The following is a 13,758-nucleotide window of genomic DNA, read 5'->3' as shown; positions in this document are numbered from 1 at the left end:
AGCAAAAAAACGAATGACTTTAAAGTCTGTGATATTTTGAACATTAAGAGTCATGTGTACGCTGTGATAAAATATTAATGTACATGTTGTATAAGTAGTGGTGGCCTGAGAGCGTATCTCGGCGCTCGTTGGTTGTTTCGTCCTGACCAGATCACATGACCCGACGTTACCAGCTTGTTAGCAGCTAGCTACGTTAGCGCCAGACTTTACCAGGAAACGGAGAGCCCTGACGTTACCTCCAGACACGCCAAGGGAAGGAGCTGCCAAACAGATGTATTAAGATCATTTAAGTTATCTGGTGGCTTATTATTTTTATTCAACAGCTGCCTGGATCTAACTGTGAGGTACGTGACTTACACTCTTATCTGCATGAAAACCAGGCTAGCTGATCTGGTACCCTACATTAACCTAACTCCAGCTGTTATCTTGTTTTCCTTCTTCACGATAGCCAGCTCAGCTAACTGGCTAACTGGCCGGTAGTACCAACTTGGTGACTCTGTTATGTTACAGCACGTTAAAAATATGTTTCGTATTGTGTACCATGTAACTACAAGCTAAACTTTAATACCTTGTTTGCATCTTAATGTAACGTTATCGCATGTTTGGTGGCAGATAATACGTTATTGCAGTGTACCTGCTGTCCCGGGCCAACAGAAAAACTGAGCTCTTATCTCTGTATTACAGCTAGCTGAACGCTACCTGAATGGCCTGACTCTTCAACATTAAAGAAATGAGCATGTGACCAGGGACTGGGATTTAACAGCACATGATCCAGACCAGTGGATGAGCTCAAAATCAACCTAGGGTGAGAACAATATGTTTTCAATACCACACTTCTTCTTGCTGCAACTTTTTTTGTGTGTGTAATGGTGTACAAATACTAACAGTATCCATCACACACTCTTTCTACTAGGTAAACTATTTCAAAAGTGGTGGATTTGGGAGTAAATAGCCATGACAACAAAGACATCCTTGTTGAAAGTCATTCTGCTCGGTGACGGTGGTGTAGGAAAGAGTTCCATCATGAATCGCTACGTGACCAACAAGTTTGATGCACACCTTTTCCACACCATCGGGGTTGAGTTCCTCAACAAGGACCTGGAGGTAGATGGCCACCAGGTTACCCTCCAGATCTGGGACACAGCTGGCCAGGAGCGCTTCCGCAGCCTGAGGACTCCTTTCTATCGTGGCTCTGATTGCTGTCTGCTCACCTTCAGTGTTGATGATAACCAGAGTTTTCTGAACTTGGGCAACTGGAAGAAGGAGTTCATCTACTATGCGGATGTCAAGGAGCCGGAGAAGTTCCCGTTCGTAGTACTGGGCAACAAAGTGGATGTGACGGAGAGGCAGGTGTCTACCGAGGAGGCGCAGCAGTGGTGCAAGGAGAATGGTGACTACCCCTATTATGAGACCAGTGCCAAGGATGCCATCAATGTTGCAGTGGCCTTTGAGGAGGCAGTGCGTAGAGTGTTGGCAGTGGATGAAAGAACGGACCACCTCATCCCTACAGACACAGTCAAGCTTCACAGAAAGCCTCGCTCCACTGCCACTTGCTGTTCGTAACACCCATGAATTCACTATTAGGCCCATTAAATGAGGATGTAGGTGTACAGTTCTGTAGTAACATCTTATTTAAACAAATTACGCTACTGTTATACTGTTGATGGTTTGATAATGCAAAGTGTTGGATTTGTTTGGGGGAGAAAAACAATGAAAAAACACTAAATTAATGCTAGTGGCATTACAAATACAATTAAAAGCACTTGACTCAACACTGCCAAAGGCCATTAAGTCAGGCTTACGGGAAAAAAAACAAAACATTTTGTGTTGACCCAAGACAACTTATAGTTATAAATTAGAGTATTTTTCAAAAGGTTAAATGATTCCATTTTTTTTTATTTGTTTAGATATGTGCAACCTGGAGAGTGCAATTACTGTAGGGCCTCTACACTCCACTCCCTAATATTGAAATGCAGAATGGTGACATGATAGTAATGAAATAACTGCAGAATTGAAATAACATATCTACCAATAAACTTATTTCTGAAAATTATGAGGTAGCTAAGGAAATTCTTTGTATGACTAACAAATGGAAGCTTGTTATTAATGCACATTTAGGTCTTGTTTGTGCACATTCTGCATTGTGGATAGATTATGGCTGTGTGTTGAAAGCAATGAAGGATGAATTAATTCCCTGAAATATTAAAACAGATTTAACATGCATGGCATTTGGAATATTTCTGTTTCTGGAAACTTTTGTATTTTGTAAGCTCTTTTTATCATTGGAAAAAAACATGAATCTAACTATAAGCAGAATAAATAATGGAGTAGTGACATTTTTTTTCATTGATGGGATTATTTAGCTAATGAATGCACTTATTTTTTAAATATATTTTCAAGTTGAAAGTCTCCCCATAGTTATTTAAAACTGTGAACCATATGTTTAAGTGTCTTTTTTTTTTCTTTCAAAGTTGTACTACTGGCATGCCAAGTGATGAATAAACCCCCTGAAAATTGCCTGTTATGCATGTTTTGTAGACTGGAATCTAGCTGATAAATCAGTTTAATATTTCCTGTGAACGTATTGGACTATGCTCTGCAGTAACTTACAGATATTTTCTTTCTGGATATTTTTGCAGTGCACATGAAATTTGAAGCCATAATGTTACACAAAGCAGCCACATCCACTCTATTAAAAAACAAAACAAACACGCACAATGCAAAACACTGTTTATACAAATCCACTTTTGTTCTGAACACATTGAAGATTTTTAAAGAAGAACAGAAACAACTGTATTAACTATATACAACATAAAGACACTATTGAAATTTTTGTGTGAAGTGATTAACTCAGGAGATGCTTCTTCCCAAGGAACTGGACTTTCCTCTCAAAAGCAGTTGAGCGGATGGGCGCGTTGATTTCATAGAATGGATTCATTGCAAACTGAAAGACAGAGCAGGATAAGATTAAATGCTAAAAGCAAAATATACCAAATGTCACATCATGCTAAGATACTCTTATCACCTGGATAACGACTTACCTTGATGTATAAATCATAGACGTCGTTAAAAAAGTTTTTGATTCCATCTTCTTGTCGCATGTCGTGCAGCATGATGAATCTTATATGTGTTGCAAATAGTTAAAGAAAAGGAAGACATGCCCATACACTGAATCTGCCCGGAAACAATGATAACAAACTCATTAAGTCCCAAAATAATCACACTGGTGGCCCTGATTTCCATATTTATATTACATGTTAGATCATAGCTTTAAATCCCAATGATTTAAATGAATTAACATGTTTTTTAAGATGTAGATTAATAGAAGATTCAAAACTTGTGCTTGATTTTGGTTATTCAACTTGCTGTTTCAATTACAAATACTGTGTATAAACTACACCACTGAAATGAGATTATTTAACAAACTTACCCCTTTCATAAGTGTACAGCCCTTTGTTTTCAGCTGGGAGTTGTCTGAAGGTGCTATATAAATAAATTGCTTGCTCGCTTGCTATCAGTCTAAAAACAGTAATATCTTAATTAATGCTGAGCAAAGAAAAAATGTGTTTTCATCGGGCAACTGACACAGCATCAGGAAATAATTATCACATGAAACAGAACAAAAGGATATGTCCTGCAGTGACAAATGCAGAAACAAACCACTCGTTGAATTTGTCCACAGTTTTCAAGTACATATTGTTGGACAGCCACATATTTTCATCCACCAAATCCAGGGCTGCATGTGCAATGAACTGGTTTAGGTGACGATGATCATCCTGTAAGTATGATGTAAGTAAATGTAAGTAAGAACAGTTGTTTCATGATTTAATTAAGAGGGGGGCAATTATTTTTTTCCACATAGGGCCAGGTGGGTTTGATTAACTTTCTTTTTTCCCTTTAATAAACAAATTAATCGTTTAAAACTGCATTTTGAATTTACTCAGATTAGCTTTGTCTAACATTGAAACCTGTTTGATTATTTGAAATGTGTAAGTGTGTCAAATACACAAATAGAGACAAATACTGCGCTGTAGCTCAGTAATTGAGTGATTAAATTAAGCGAGGTTACCTTTGATTCGGGCTTCCCAGCTGGCAGGAACTCCATCTCAAACACAGGATTGTCATGATGACCAACCATGACAAAGTAGAAGCTTCCAGACATCGTCTTCTCCTCTCAGCAAAGATAAACTGATCTGAAATTAATCCCTCCACAACGAAATAAGCAAACTTATAAGTAGAAAATAGTGACAGCGTAACCTAAAATGACTGTAAACCCTCTGGATAGCAAGTTAGCACTAACCGCGGAGCTCCACGGATGCTTAAAGAAACTACATGACTATTGTAAGACCAAGATAAGCATTATATGAATAGAAACAATAGAAAGGTATGTCATATATCTGTTTTTAAAGGAATAAAACCGGTGTTTGTTTACCTGTTAGTTGCGTTTCCTGGATCGCAAGAACAGCAGTCGCAAAATGATGACATAATAAAGTAGCGAAACTTTTTTGTACTAAATCTTTTAAATGATAATTATTTTCTAACGCACTTTTAGAAACAATGCTATATGAAACACTGAATGCATATAATTAAATTATAATAAATACATTTTTGGTTTTTCGACGTGACGTCATAATTATGCGCATGCACGGAACCAAGCTTTTCCGTTGACGGTGGATTTAAATGTTTCAAGAACAAGAAAAGAGACGCGAAGGTTTGTGGTCGTCAGGCAGGTGAGTATTCTTCTTCTTAAGATACACATGGTGCACATGTTGCGAAGATAGAGGAATACAATTTTGATAACAACCAATAATACTTGGGAAAGTTTTTGAAAGCGAAGGTTTTTATTCTCACACTCGTCGTCCAATTGTCTGCTTCTGTTTGTTTTATGTCAGGTCTCGCAAAGATCCCAGCTATGTCCTCCTCTAAGGAAGATGCGTTATCCCCTGACGAGCTGAGGAAAAGACTCTATCAGACTTTTAAAAGTAAAGGAGTTCTTGATACACTCAAGGTAAGCAATGTTAATAACGGTGCTGTTATTATTATACATTGCTGTGAAAAAGTATTTGCCTTTCTCGATTTCTTTCACATCACCATGGAGGACTTATAGTGCACTCTTATTTGCACAATTGTTAAATTCATCCACATTGAAAGGTTTTTAAGCATTTATGGACTGTTTACGGTTATGTCAAAGCAATTAGAATTTAACATTCATCTGGCATTATTTTGAGGCATCCAGAGGTGGACTTCCTGGCAGGTTTCTCATCATCGTCCTGCTGCATAACCCAGGTGTGCTTGAACTTCAGGGCATAAACTGATGGCCAGACATTTTCCTTCAGGACTTTCTAGATCATAGACCATTACACTACCACCACCATGTCTGTTGGTATGATGTTCTTTTTATGAAATGCTGTGTTAGTTTTAAGCCAGATGTAATGGGACTCAAACCTTCCAAAAAGTGAAACTTTCGTCTCATTATTCCGCTTTCTCCAAAAGTCTTGAGGATCATCAATACGTTTTTTTGGCAAATGTGAGCTGAGCCTTTTGCTCAGTGGTTTTCTCCTTGGAACTCAGTGACATCTTGAATGAGTTGTCATTTTGCTTTTAGAGTAATTCTGGTAGGCTGGGCATTCTTCAGAAAGGTCACCACTTTTTATAGCTCTAACAATTGGATAGTGAGACTGGCTTTAGTAGTGGTGATGTAACTCTTTCCACACTGATAGCGTGTTGCATGATGTGTTGCTTTTTGGGATCTTTTAGCTTACTTCACTTTGTGAGACAGCTTCTGTTTGAGTGATTACTTGATTCAACAGGTCTGCCAGTAATCAGCCAGGGTGTGGATAGTGAAATTGAGCTCGACTTTACAAAAAAAGGTGTTAAATTACAGTTAATCAAAGGGGCCAAATACTTTTTCACAGCACTGTAGCAATGTTCAGTGTTTGGTCTTCATCCTTCTCTTTGACTATTCGGATCTTATTTAGGCACAGCTGCGAAATCAGCTCATCCAGGAGTTAAAGTACCCAGCTTTGGCAGGCCAAGAACCAGTTCCCAGGCCAGCACATGTGAAACATGAACCCATTTTAGTTTCAGCCTGTAACAGCATAGTGGCAGATCATCTCCAGAACTCTGGGTATGAGTACACACTTTCTGTGTTCTATCCTGAAAGCGGATTATCTAAAGACAAGGTGTGTATGACTTTTTATGTACATGTAGCTTGAGGTGTCAAGAAGATGGAGATGAAGGTCTCTGATCTACTTTTACAGGTTTTTACAAAAGAAGACCTTCTTCAGCTTCTTAAAATACGCCCTGAATCAAACCTTTACAAGTCATTGGTATTTATAATTATTTTGAACCTCGAACATCTTTTTGATATAAGTATTAAGACATAGTGTAATTACTAATAAAAGCGCCATTATTATTTTCTTACAGTCTTCAAATAAAGAAAACCATGATAGGGGTATGTACAGTGTCCTGTTCCTTCTACTTCTAATAAAACTGCTTTTGTTCGAGAGTCTCTCCAGTGATTTATTATGTCTTTATTTACCAGGGTTCCTGATCAGCCTTCTAACACAGCTAACAGATCATTATACTCGGAACCTGTGCCACGATGCCGACACTCAGACAAGTTTATCAAGTTATGGAGAGTCTCTTGGTATGAACTGATGTCTGACGGTGACTGGCCTTTTTATATTCATGCCCTCCAACAAAGAGTTTTAATGTGTTCTCCCTGTCTTTCCATTCACAGTAGAGAAGATGAAAACAATAGATCGGGAATACGAGGGTTTGGGGTACAATGAGGACAAAGTGTTTCCATTACAGTCAAAACTGTCTGCGTATAGAAAAGACATTGAAGTGCAGATGGAAACAGAAATGAACTTAAAGGTACACACTCGTAACAAACATGGTTTATTTGGTCACATAGTTTTCCTCCAGGTTGGGTCGCCTCAATGTTGTCTTTTTTTCTTCATCTTCTTTTGTAGATAGAACATTTTAAAGAAGTTGAAATTGCCAAGGTGAGGATGGAAGAAAAATCCAAATTTCATAAAGAATTTGAAAGGCTGAAGCAGGAGCTGGAGAGGACTTATGAAATGAAGACAAAGGCCCTGATGGAGCGAGAGAAAAATGCTATTGATCGGTTGCAAAAACAGCAAGAGGTAAATGGCTGCTACAATGAGGTGCTCTTTTTCTCATATAAACCTTGAACATGTAATGTAAGATTTCAAAGGTCTGACACCCAGATGAATATTTTACTAATAATATCACCTTAAAGTTCTGGTGTCAGTTTGAGGATTCTGGCCTTCTTACCTAACTTTCTTTTACTGGCTATCACTTGATCTTTTTAAATTGTTCTCAGTCCTCAAACCTTGCTGCTCATTTCCTGAGCTGTATGTATGATTTGGCATCAGGCTTCTATATCCCACTGCAATTTGATTATGGGTGGTTCTGAGCATTACAGTTTACATTCAAATTATTTCTCCTTAAATTTAAGATAGACTAATTATCTCTTATTTCCACTTCGCTTCTCTATAGATTGAAGAAAAGAACTTATACATTGAGAGACAGTCAGTGCTGAAGGAAATTGAAACACTACGTAGCAGAGAAAATGAGCTGAGGATGAGAAGAGAAGCCTTCGAAAAGTAAGAATTTTTTATGACTATTTATCTGAGTGAAATGATGCTGCACTCTTCCATTGTGGTCACAGGTTCATAGTTATTGCTGTTGTCTTTTTATGGTAATAGGACTTGTCAAATCCATGAGGAGAAGATCAAGACAGCTGAAGAGCTGCTGAGGAGGAGAGAACTGGCTGTGAAAACCATGGAGGACACGTATGACCAGAAGCTGAAGAATGAACTTTCCAGGTACTTGCTGTCAGTACTGTGTGTATACTATACAGTATACATTATCATCATTATCTGTGACATAAAAATCAATACAGTAATCCTGTTGGTGAATTTCAAATATTTTCCTGCTAAATAAAGCAGTAAATATATCTCAATGACACTGAGTTAATTAATGTACCAACCTTTATTTAACTTAAGTGATTTTCTTTTTATCAAAAGAATAGAGCTATCAGCAGCAACAGCAATTAATAGAGTAACATACACAAGAGGACTTTACCATGTATTTGACAGAGGACAACATTGCTTTTGCAAATCTGTAGTTGATCACTAGGTCGAGTATTTGCTTTGTGTAATGTAGAAAGAACAACAAGTCACATTGTCTTGTACTGTTTAGTTTTAGTCCTGCTTTTAAATGTCTCATCTTGTCTTTAAATCAGGTATCAGCTTGAACTAAAGGAGGACTACATCAAGAGAACAGAAAAGCTCACAGAAAGTGAGAACAGAAACAAAGGCAAGTATGTCAGTCAGTGAAGGATTTATGACTAATTTTCTGTTGCCTGTGCTTTGTCTGCTTTCACATCTTTGTATTTTTCAGTGGAAACTGTCCGTATCCAAAAGGAGTCAGCTGCAATTAATGCCAAATTGGAGGACCACAGTAAAACGTGCTCAGAGCTGAAGCGGCTGCAGGTAAAGACCCAAATCCATCCATCCTTGTTAACTTCACCCTTTTCAGTGGACGTGAGGCAAAATGATAAATAATTATATTAGCATTCAGTTTAATTCTGTGATAAATGCATGCCATCCAGTGCGATTCGGTTCCCATGCTTTTAATATCCCTCGCGGGATTGTTTTTCCAGATCGAGTTAGACACAGCACAGCAGCAGATTTCTCTGCTGACTCAACAGAAGGAGCTGTTAAGGGAAAGAATGGAGAGCATGAGTGACTACCCCCGCTTAACAAAAGAGAAAGCAGAGCTGCAGGGGCAGCTGCAGCTGCTAAAGAAACAGCTGGAGGAGGCCCAAGAGGAGAAACGGCTTCTTCATGCAGGTAGAGAGTGGTGGTTGCTCTCGAGTGTCTACCAGGAGAGTGTCCCTATTCAGTTAAAAACATGAAAAACACAATCAGGCATACTCTGTTTATAATAATGCACATCTGATTATCTTATAGCCTGGGACTATATAACCAGATTTATTGTGTCTAAAATGCAATCCTAGTTTTGGTAAGTCTGAATATTTGCAGTCTTTGCCATAAGCGAGGTTCTTGAAGTTCCTGTGTTGCATTCAGAGTGCATGAGTATAGGCTCATTGTGAACTGTGTAAGGTGCAGTGTACTGTGAAGCATTTTTGGTAGTCTTATCCCACTGCCTCTGGCTGAGCTGAGTCTTCTTGAATGTGTCTCGCCTGCCAAAGTAGGGCCTCTGTGTCTTGTTTGTAGCTTTGCAGACAGCCAATGAGGAAAGGGGGATGAGTGAATGGGAGCAGAGACAGAGGTCCTTTTACCCATGGCAAAGAAAATCTTACCTCTCTCTGAGGCTTACAGTATTCATCTTGTCTAAAGATGGGGCAAAGGAGCAGTGGGCCTCTCTCCTCAATGCTAACAAAAGGCAGTGACATGATAATGGGCCCCATGTGCTGTAATGTCATGCTGGTCAAGAACTGCTCCATACAAAACCAGATGCTTTTTCATCTGACAGTTTTCCCACTGAAGACAAATGCATTGGGGGAAATGAGCTGTACTTTTATGTTATGTTTTAAGTCGTATATATCCTGTCTCAGATTTGGGCAAACCATCCAAAGAGCAACTATCCTTGCAGTTGGAGCTTCAGAGGCTACAGAGTGCTCGCAGATTGGATGCGGAAGAATTTGACAACCAGAAACAGGTGCTGCAGGCACAGCTCCAGAGTGAGGTCAGCTACATCACAGCTCCTTGCTGTGGGAAACAATTTTTCTTCACCTTGAAGAATTTGTGTTCGCAGTATGCCCTCAAATCTCTGGTTATCAAAAAATATACATGTCGTTCACTTTTGTGTCCATTTTTTTCTGCAGATGGAGCAATGTGCCCAGTTCAAAGCTCAGCTGATAGAGTGTAAAGAGAAATCCCAGTGGATGGCTAACCATGTTGAGGACATTAAAATGCAGCTTCACCAAACTCAGCAAGGTACACTTTGATGTGGCATCCCTGTTAATGTGGCTAATCACATCAGATGATCTTGCTTTAAGTACAGTTGACTTTATTTTTGCTTTTCATAAGCAGGCTTGCTTTCTTTTCTAGCTCATACAGTTCTGTACACAGTTACACATTGCACATATTGATTCATCCTTTTATTTGTATTTTTGATGGTCTTTATAGAAAACTGAGTAAAAGCAAGAAAGAAATCAACACTCTAGTCTTAACTGCCTATTTCTGGTGTAGCCCCATGTAATTATTTCTAATTAGCTTTGGGGGGGTTTCTGATTTTTCATGGTGGATTGTATTCTGTAGTAGTACTCAACATTCATCGTGTTTGCCTTTCCCCTTTCTCTTCCTTTTGTGCGACTCATGTGATCCCGGCAGCTCTTGAAAATGAAGTGCTGCGTAATCCCAAACCATCTCTTGTTGATCGCTCTGTACTAGAGCTCGGCGCTGACAAGCTGGTTCCTCCTGACATCTATGTGGACAGAACTCTGCTGAGGGCCAGGGTGGGTTATGATGTTTGTGAAATAGATGGCAATCTGGGAGGAAGCAAATCGCCTTGGAGTGATGTACCAGATTCTGATTTGGAGTTGGTAGCTGAAGCTAAGACTCGGATCAAGGAGCTGCAGAGGGAGGCTGAGACTTTAGAGGAAGCTTACAGGAACTACCAGCAGAGGGCAGTGCGCTCCACCATCTCACACATGCTTCCCCCAAGACCTCTTTCCCCACAACAACCACATCCTTCTCATTTCCCTGAGTCTCCTCTTAGAAAACACGACCCTCTCCGTTCACACAGTCACTTAGCCCACAAACCAAAGATCTCACACAGACCACTGTCTCCTCAGTCTATCCAATCCCCCTCCAATGGCACCAGAAAGACTTTACCATCTGCACAATCAAGAGTTACCTTCTCAGAAGATCATAACCAGCCACAGGCCACATGTTTTGTTGACCACAGTCTCTATTCGCTGACCGAGCCTTTGTTCCTAAAAAATGGAAACGCTCCAGATGAAAGCTTGGCTCTATCCAAGCACCCATCCCCTACAACACAATCTTCCTTCAAGAATAATCTTCAAAGAGAGCTTACAGAAGGTAATATGTCAAAAAACTGAATAATGATTTATGTTCTCAGTGCTTATATGCTGCACACATGCATGTAAACTGTATATTTTCTATGGAAATTATTTGAAAATTCAGGTCAGTCTGTCCAGATCTTTACACATCAGTCTCTGAGCACGTTTCTACCTCAGATGTGTTTTTTAATATTAAGTCCTTCCTTCTGTTAGGGCCAGTCGTGTCTGCAGTCCTGCTTCCACAGCTGTCGTCTGACAGGCAGCTCTCTCCTGCCCTCCACAATGAGGTGGTGACCTCAGAGGACTTGTCCTCCGAGCTCAGTCCACCTCGCAGTCCTCAGCTCAGGAGCACAGCACGCGACCATTCCAGGTATCATCTGGCATCACTTTCAAGGACAGTGCAGTGTTTCGCATACATTTTATGATGAGACAGTGAATACCAATGCCTATGTTGCCACTGTGTCCTTCAGTCCACCAAAGCTACAGCAAGTCTTCTCCAGCTCAGAGTCTTCCCCACAGCCTGAGAAGATAAGCCTTGAAGATCTCACTGGAGGATTATCAGGTACTCAGTGTTGTTCATTGTTGTTAGTTGATTTTTGTTTAGTATTTTCCCCTTATTGTTTAAAGCATAATCAAATAGAATGTGGTCATGTATTTCTGAAGCCAATGTTTGCAGTGTACGTGACTCATACAACCGACTTTGAGCTTCAGCAGTCTGGTCGCGTCATTGCTGTTGAGGAAGAGGTTCTGGGCCATAAATTGTGATCAAAGGGGAACTTTTAAACTGTTAGAACATAAAGTTCTTTTATAGTAGTGCTTCATGCTGTTTGACTAGCTACAAGACATTCAGTGGAGATGACAAGTTCCCTGGGGATCTATTGTAGAAGTATAGCTCTCCTCTTATACTGGAAAATCTTCACTGTATCCCAGGATAAACACTCATAGTTTATGTGCTGTTTATTTTAATTCCATGACTGCTGTGCATGATGCGAGTGCTGAAAAGTGTGCTGTGTGATTAATTTCTGTTTGCTCCATCTGTCACTAGAATATATTTCTAGAAAATGATTAACTATATGTTGATAGTGTTTAATCACTAATGTAACAAAATGTGTAATGTATCCAGTATGGAGGCCTAGAATTTTTGGATGGCTGTTTTTTAATGAGTGTGTGACTGGCCTTTCAGTGGCCCTGCACAATGGTGAAGATGAAGGACCGCTGATTATGTATTCTGTGCTGGTCCTCTGGCCCTGTTGCATTATGGTGGGGCATAAAAGATCTCTTTGTGCATGTCTCCCTCCAGAGCCCGGCCACATTCCAGAGCTTCTCCTGGACACTGCTGTCCCTCTCTCCGAGGAGGCCCCTGCTGGCCCCCACCCACAAGACCTCCCAAAAGACCTAATAGACTCACAGGGCCAAACGGGTGAGTCTTAGTTCTCTCATCAACGATTCATAATCTTTCTTGACTTCCAATGACAATACAAGCCTTTTTTTTACTGTACATCATAAGTCAAACTGTAAAAATCAGTTGGCTCATTTTGCCGCCAATTTTCAGTAAACTGCTCTTTAAACCCAAAGGATCAAATTGACAAAGGATGACTCATGTTATTTCTAGAACTCCCACAAAGTTTGGTTGAATCTGAAAAGGAAGAAGATGAAGAACAAAGGTGGGAAAGAGAGCGGAAAGAAAGGGAAGAAAAAAGACAAAGGGAGCAGGAAGAAGCCAGAGAGAGAGAGCTGCAAGAACTTGAGCGACTAGAGAAAGAGATGGTAATGATTATCTTAGACCCACTTCCTGCAGAAATCCTTTTTATAAGCTAAACTATCTAAACTTCTCATAAAGGCGACCTTAAATGAATGTTTAATGTGATAACATCCCATTCTAATCAGCTTTTGCAAGAGGTGGAAAATCCAAAACAGGAAGAAGAAGAAGAAGAAACCGGGGTTAAGAAAGGAGTAGATGAAGAAATCAGTGGAGAGAAATATGAGTCTAAAAGTGAAAATCCACTGGACAAATACATGAAGATGGTCTTGGAAGCAAGAGGGAAGCAACATGCACAGGTAAGTTGCATCCATGTTTGTCTGAGGCTTCTGTACAAATGAAACAGGAGACTCGATGCAGACTGGAGTTCTTTGGGATTGTTTTTTTCTACAGAGCTCTCGAAGAGAAGAGGCAGAATATGCAAGCCCAGAGGCCAAGAGTTTGACTGAGGATAAAGAAGACAGGTAAATTAAAACCGTTGACTTGGCTAGACAAACTATTTCCGCTTTCTAATTCAAAAGCTGTGCAGGACTTTAATACATACATAAGCCTCTTTCAATAACATTTAATTGCTTTTGTGGTTTATCATGGTCGTACTTTATACTTGAGGGTTTTTTTTTTTGTTGTTCTGGATTCATGTTGTTAATTTTAAACTGTTTTACTTTTTTCTTTTTTTCTTTTTTTTTTTTTTAACTCTGTCCCTCGAGGCTTTCACTAATAAACTCAATTTTGTCTCAGCATTGCAGCATATTCACACAAGGATGAAGATGATGATTTTTGGTGAGCTGACCATCAGTTTGTGGCATCATAATCTGAAGTGTATAAAAACAGATATTTCAAGAATTTGCTTATCAGTCCTACATGTTTTCTTTTTTGTATGAAATTCAAATAAATGCATTTTTTAAATCTGTATACC

The 13,758-nt window shown here is 39.5% G+C and overlaps 3 protein-coding genes across 3 annotated transcripts; 2 read left to right on the top strand and 1 right to left on the bottom strand.

Moving 5' to 3' along the window:
- The first annotated feature begins 129 nt into the window (after window positions 1-129).
- On the top strand, window positions 130-2,517 carry rab9a (RAB9A, member RAS oncogene family). The gene is made up of 3 exons (XM_004557849.2): window positions 130-344; window positions 685-805; window positions 914-2,517. The coding sequence occupies exon 3, from the start codon at window positions 955-957 to the stop codon at window positions 1,561-1,563; it is 609 nt and encodes a 202-aa protein (XP_004557906.1). The 5' UTR covers window positions 130-344; window positions 685-805; window positions 914-954; the 3' UTR covers window positions 1,564-2,517.
- A 196-nt stretch (window positions 2,518-2,713) lies between these two features.
- On the bottom strand, window positions 2,714-4,558 carry trappc2 (trafficking protein particle complex subunit 2). The gene is made up of 5 exons (XM_076874940.1): window positions 4,433-4,558; window positions 4,070-4,206; window positions 3,634-3,776; window positions 3,042-3,129; window positions 2,714-2,944 (listed from the first exon to the last, which is right to left on the bottom strand). Exons 2-5 carry the CDS (start codon window positions 4,160-4,162, stop codon window positions 2,846-2,848), a joined length of 423 nt encoding a protein of 140 aa, XP_076731055.1. The 5' UTR covers window positions 4,163-4,206; window positions 4,433-4,558; the 3' UTR covers window positions 2,714-2,845.
- A 95-nt stretch (window positions 4,559-4,653) lies between these two features.
- On the top strand, window positions 4,654-13,754 carry ofd1 (OFD1 centriole and centriolar satellite protein). The gene is made up of 23 exons (XM_012920909.3): window positions 4,654-4,730; window positions 4,893-5,008; window positions 5,979-6,182; window positions 6,261-6,329; window positions 6,427-6,454; window positions 6,545-6,649; window positions 6,743-6,879; window positions 6,978-7,151; window positions 7,528-7,634; window positions 7,737-7,856; window positions 8,276-8,349; window positions 8,434-8,525; window positions 8,696-8,885; window positions 9,614-9,744; window positions 9,884-9,995; window positions 10,392-11,102; window positions 11,297-11,453; window positions 11,554-11,645; window positions 12,384-12,503; window positions 12,696-12,850; window positions 12,971-13,141; window positions 13,236-13,306; window positions 13,581-13,754. Exons 2-23 carry the CDS (start codon window positions 4,913-4,915, stop codon window positions 13,624-13,626), a joined length of 3,162 nt encoding a protein of 1,053 aa, XP_012776363.3. The 5' UTR covers window positions 4,654-4,730; window positions 4,893-4,912; the 3' UTR covers window positions 13,627-13,754.
- Window positions 13,755-13,758: the final 4 nt, after the last annotated feature.

This window comes from Maylandia zebra, linkage group LG16, assembly GCF_041146795.1.
Source record: "Maylandia zebra isolate NMK-2024a linkage group LG16, Mzebra_GT3a, whole genome shotgun sequence".
In the NCBI taxonomy this organism is placed as follows: domain Eukaryota; kingdom Metazoa; phylum Chordata; class Actinopteri; order Cichliformes; family Cichlidae; genus Maylandia; species Maylandia zebra.
This window is presented reverse-complemented; position numbering and strand designations above follow the sequence as displayed.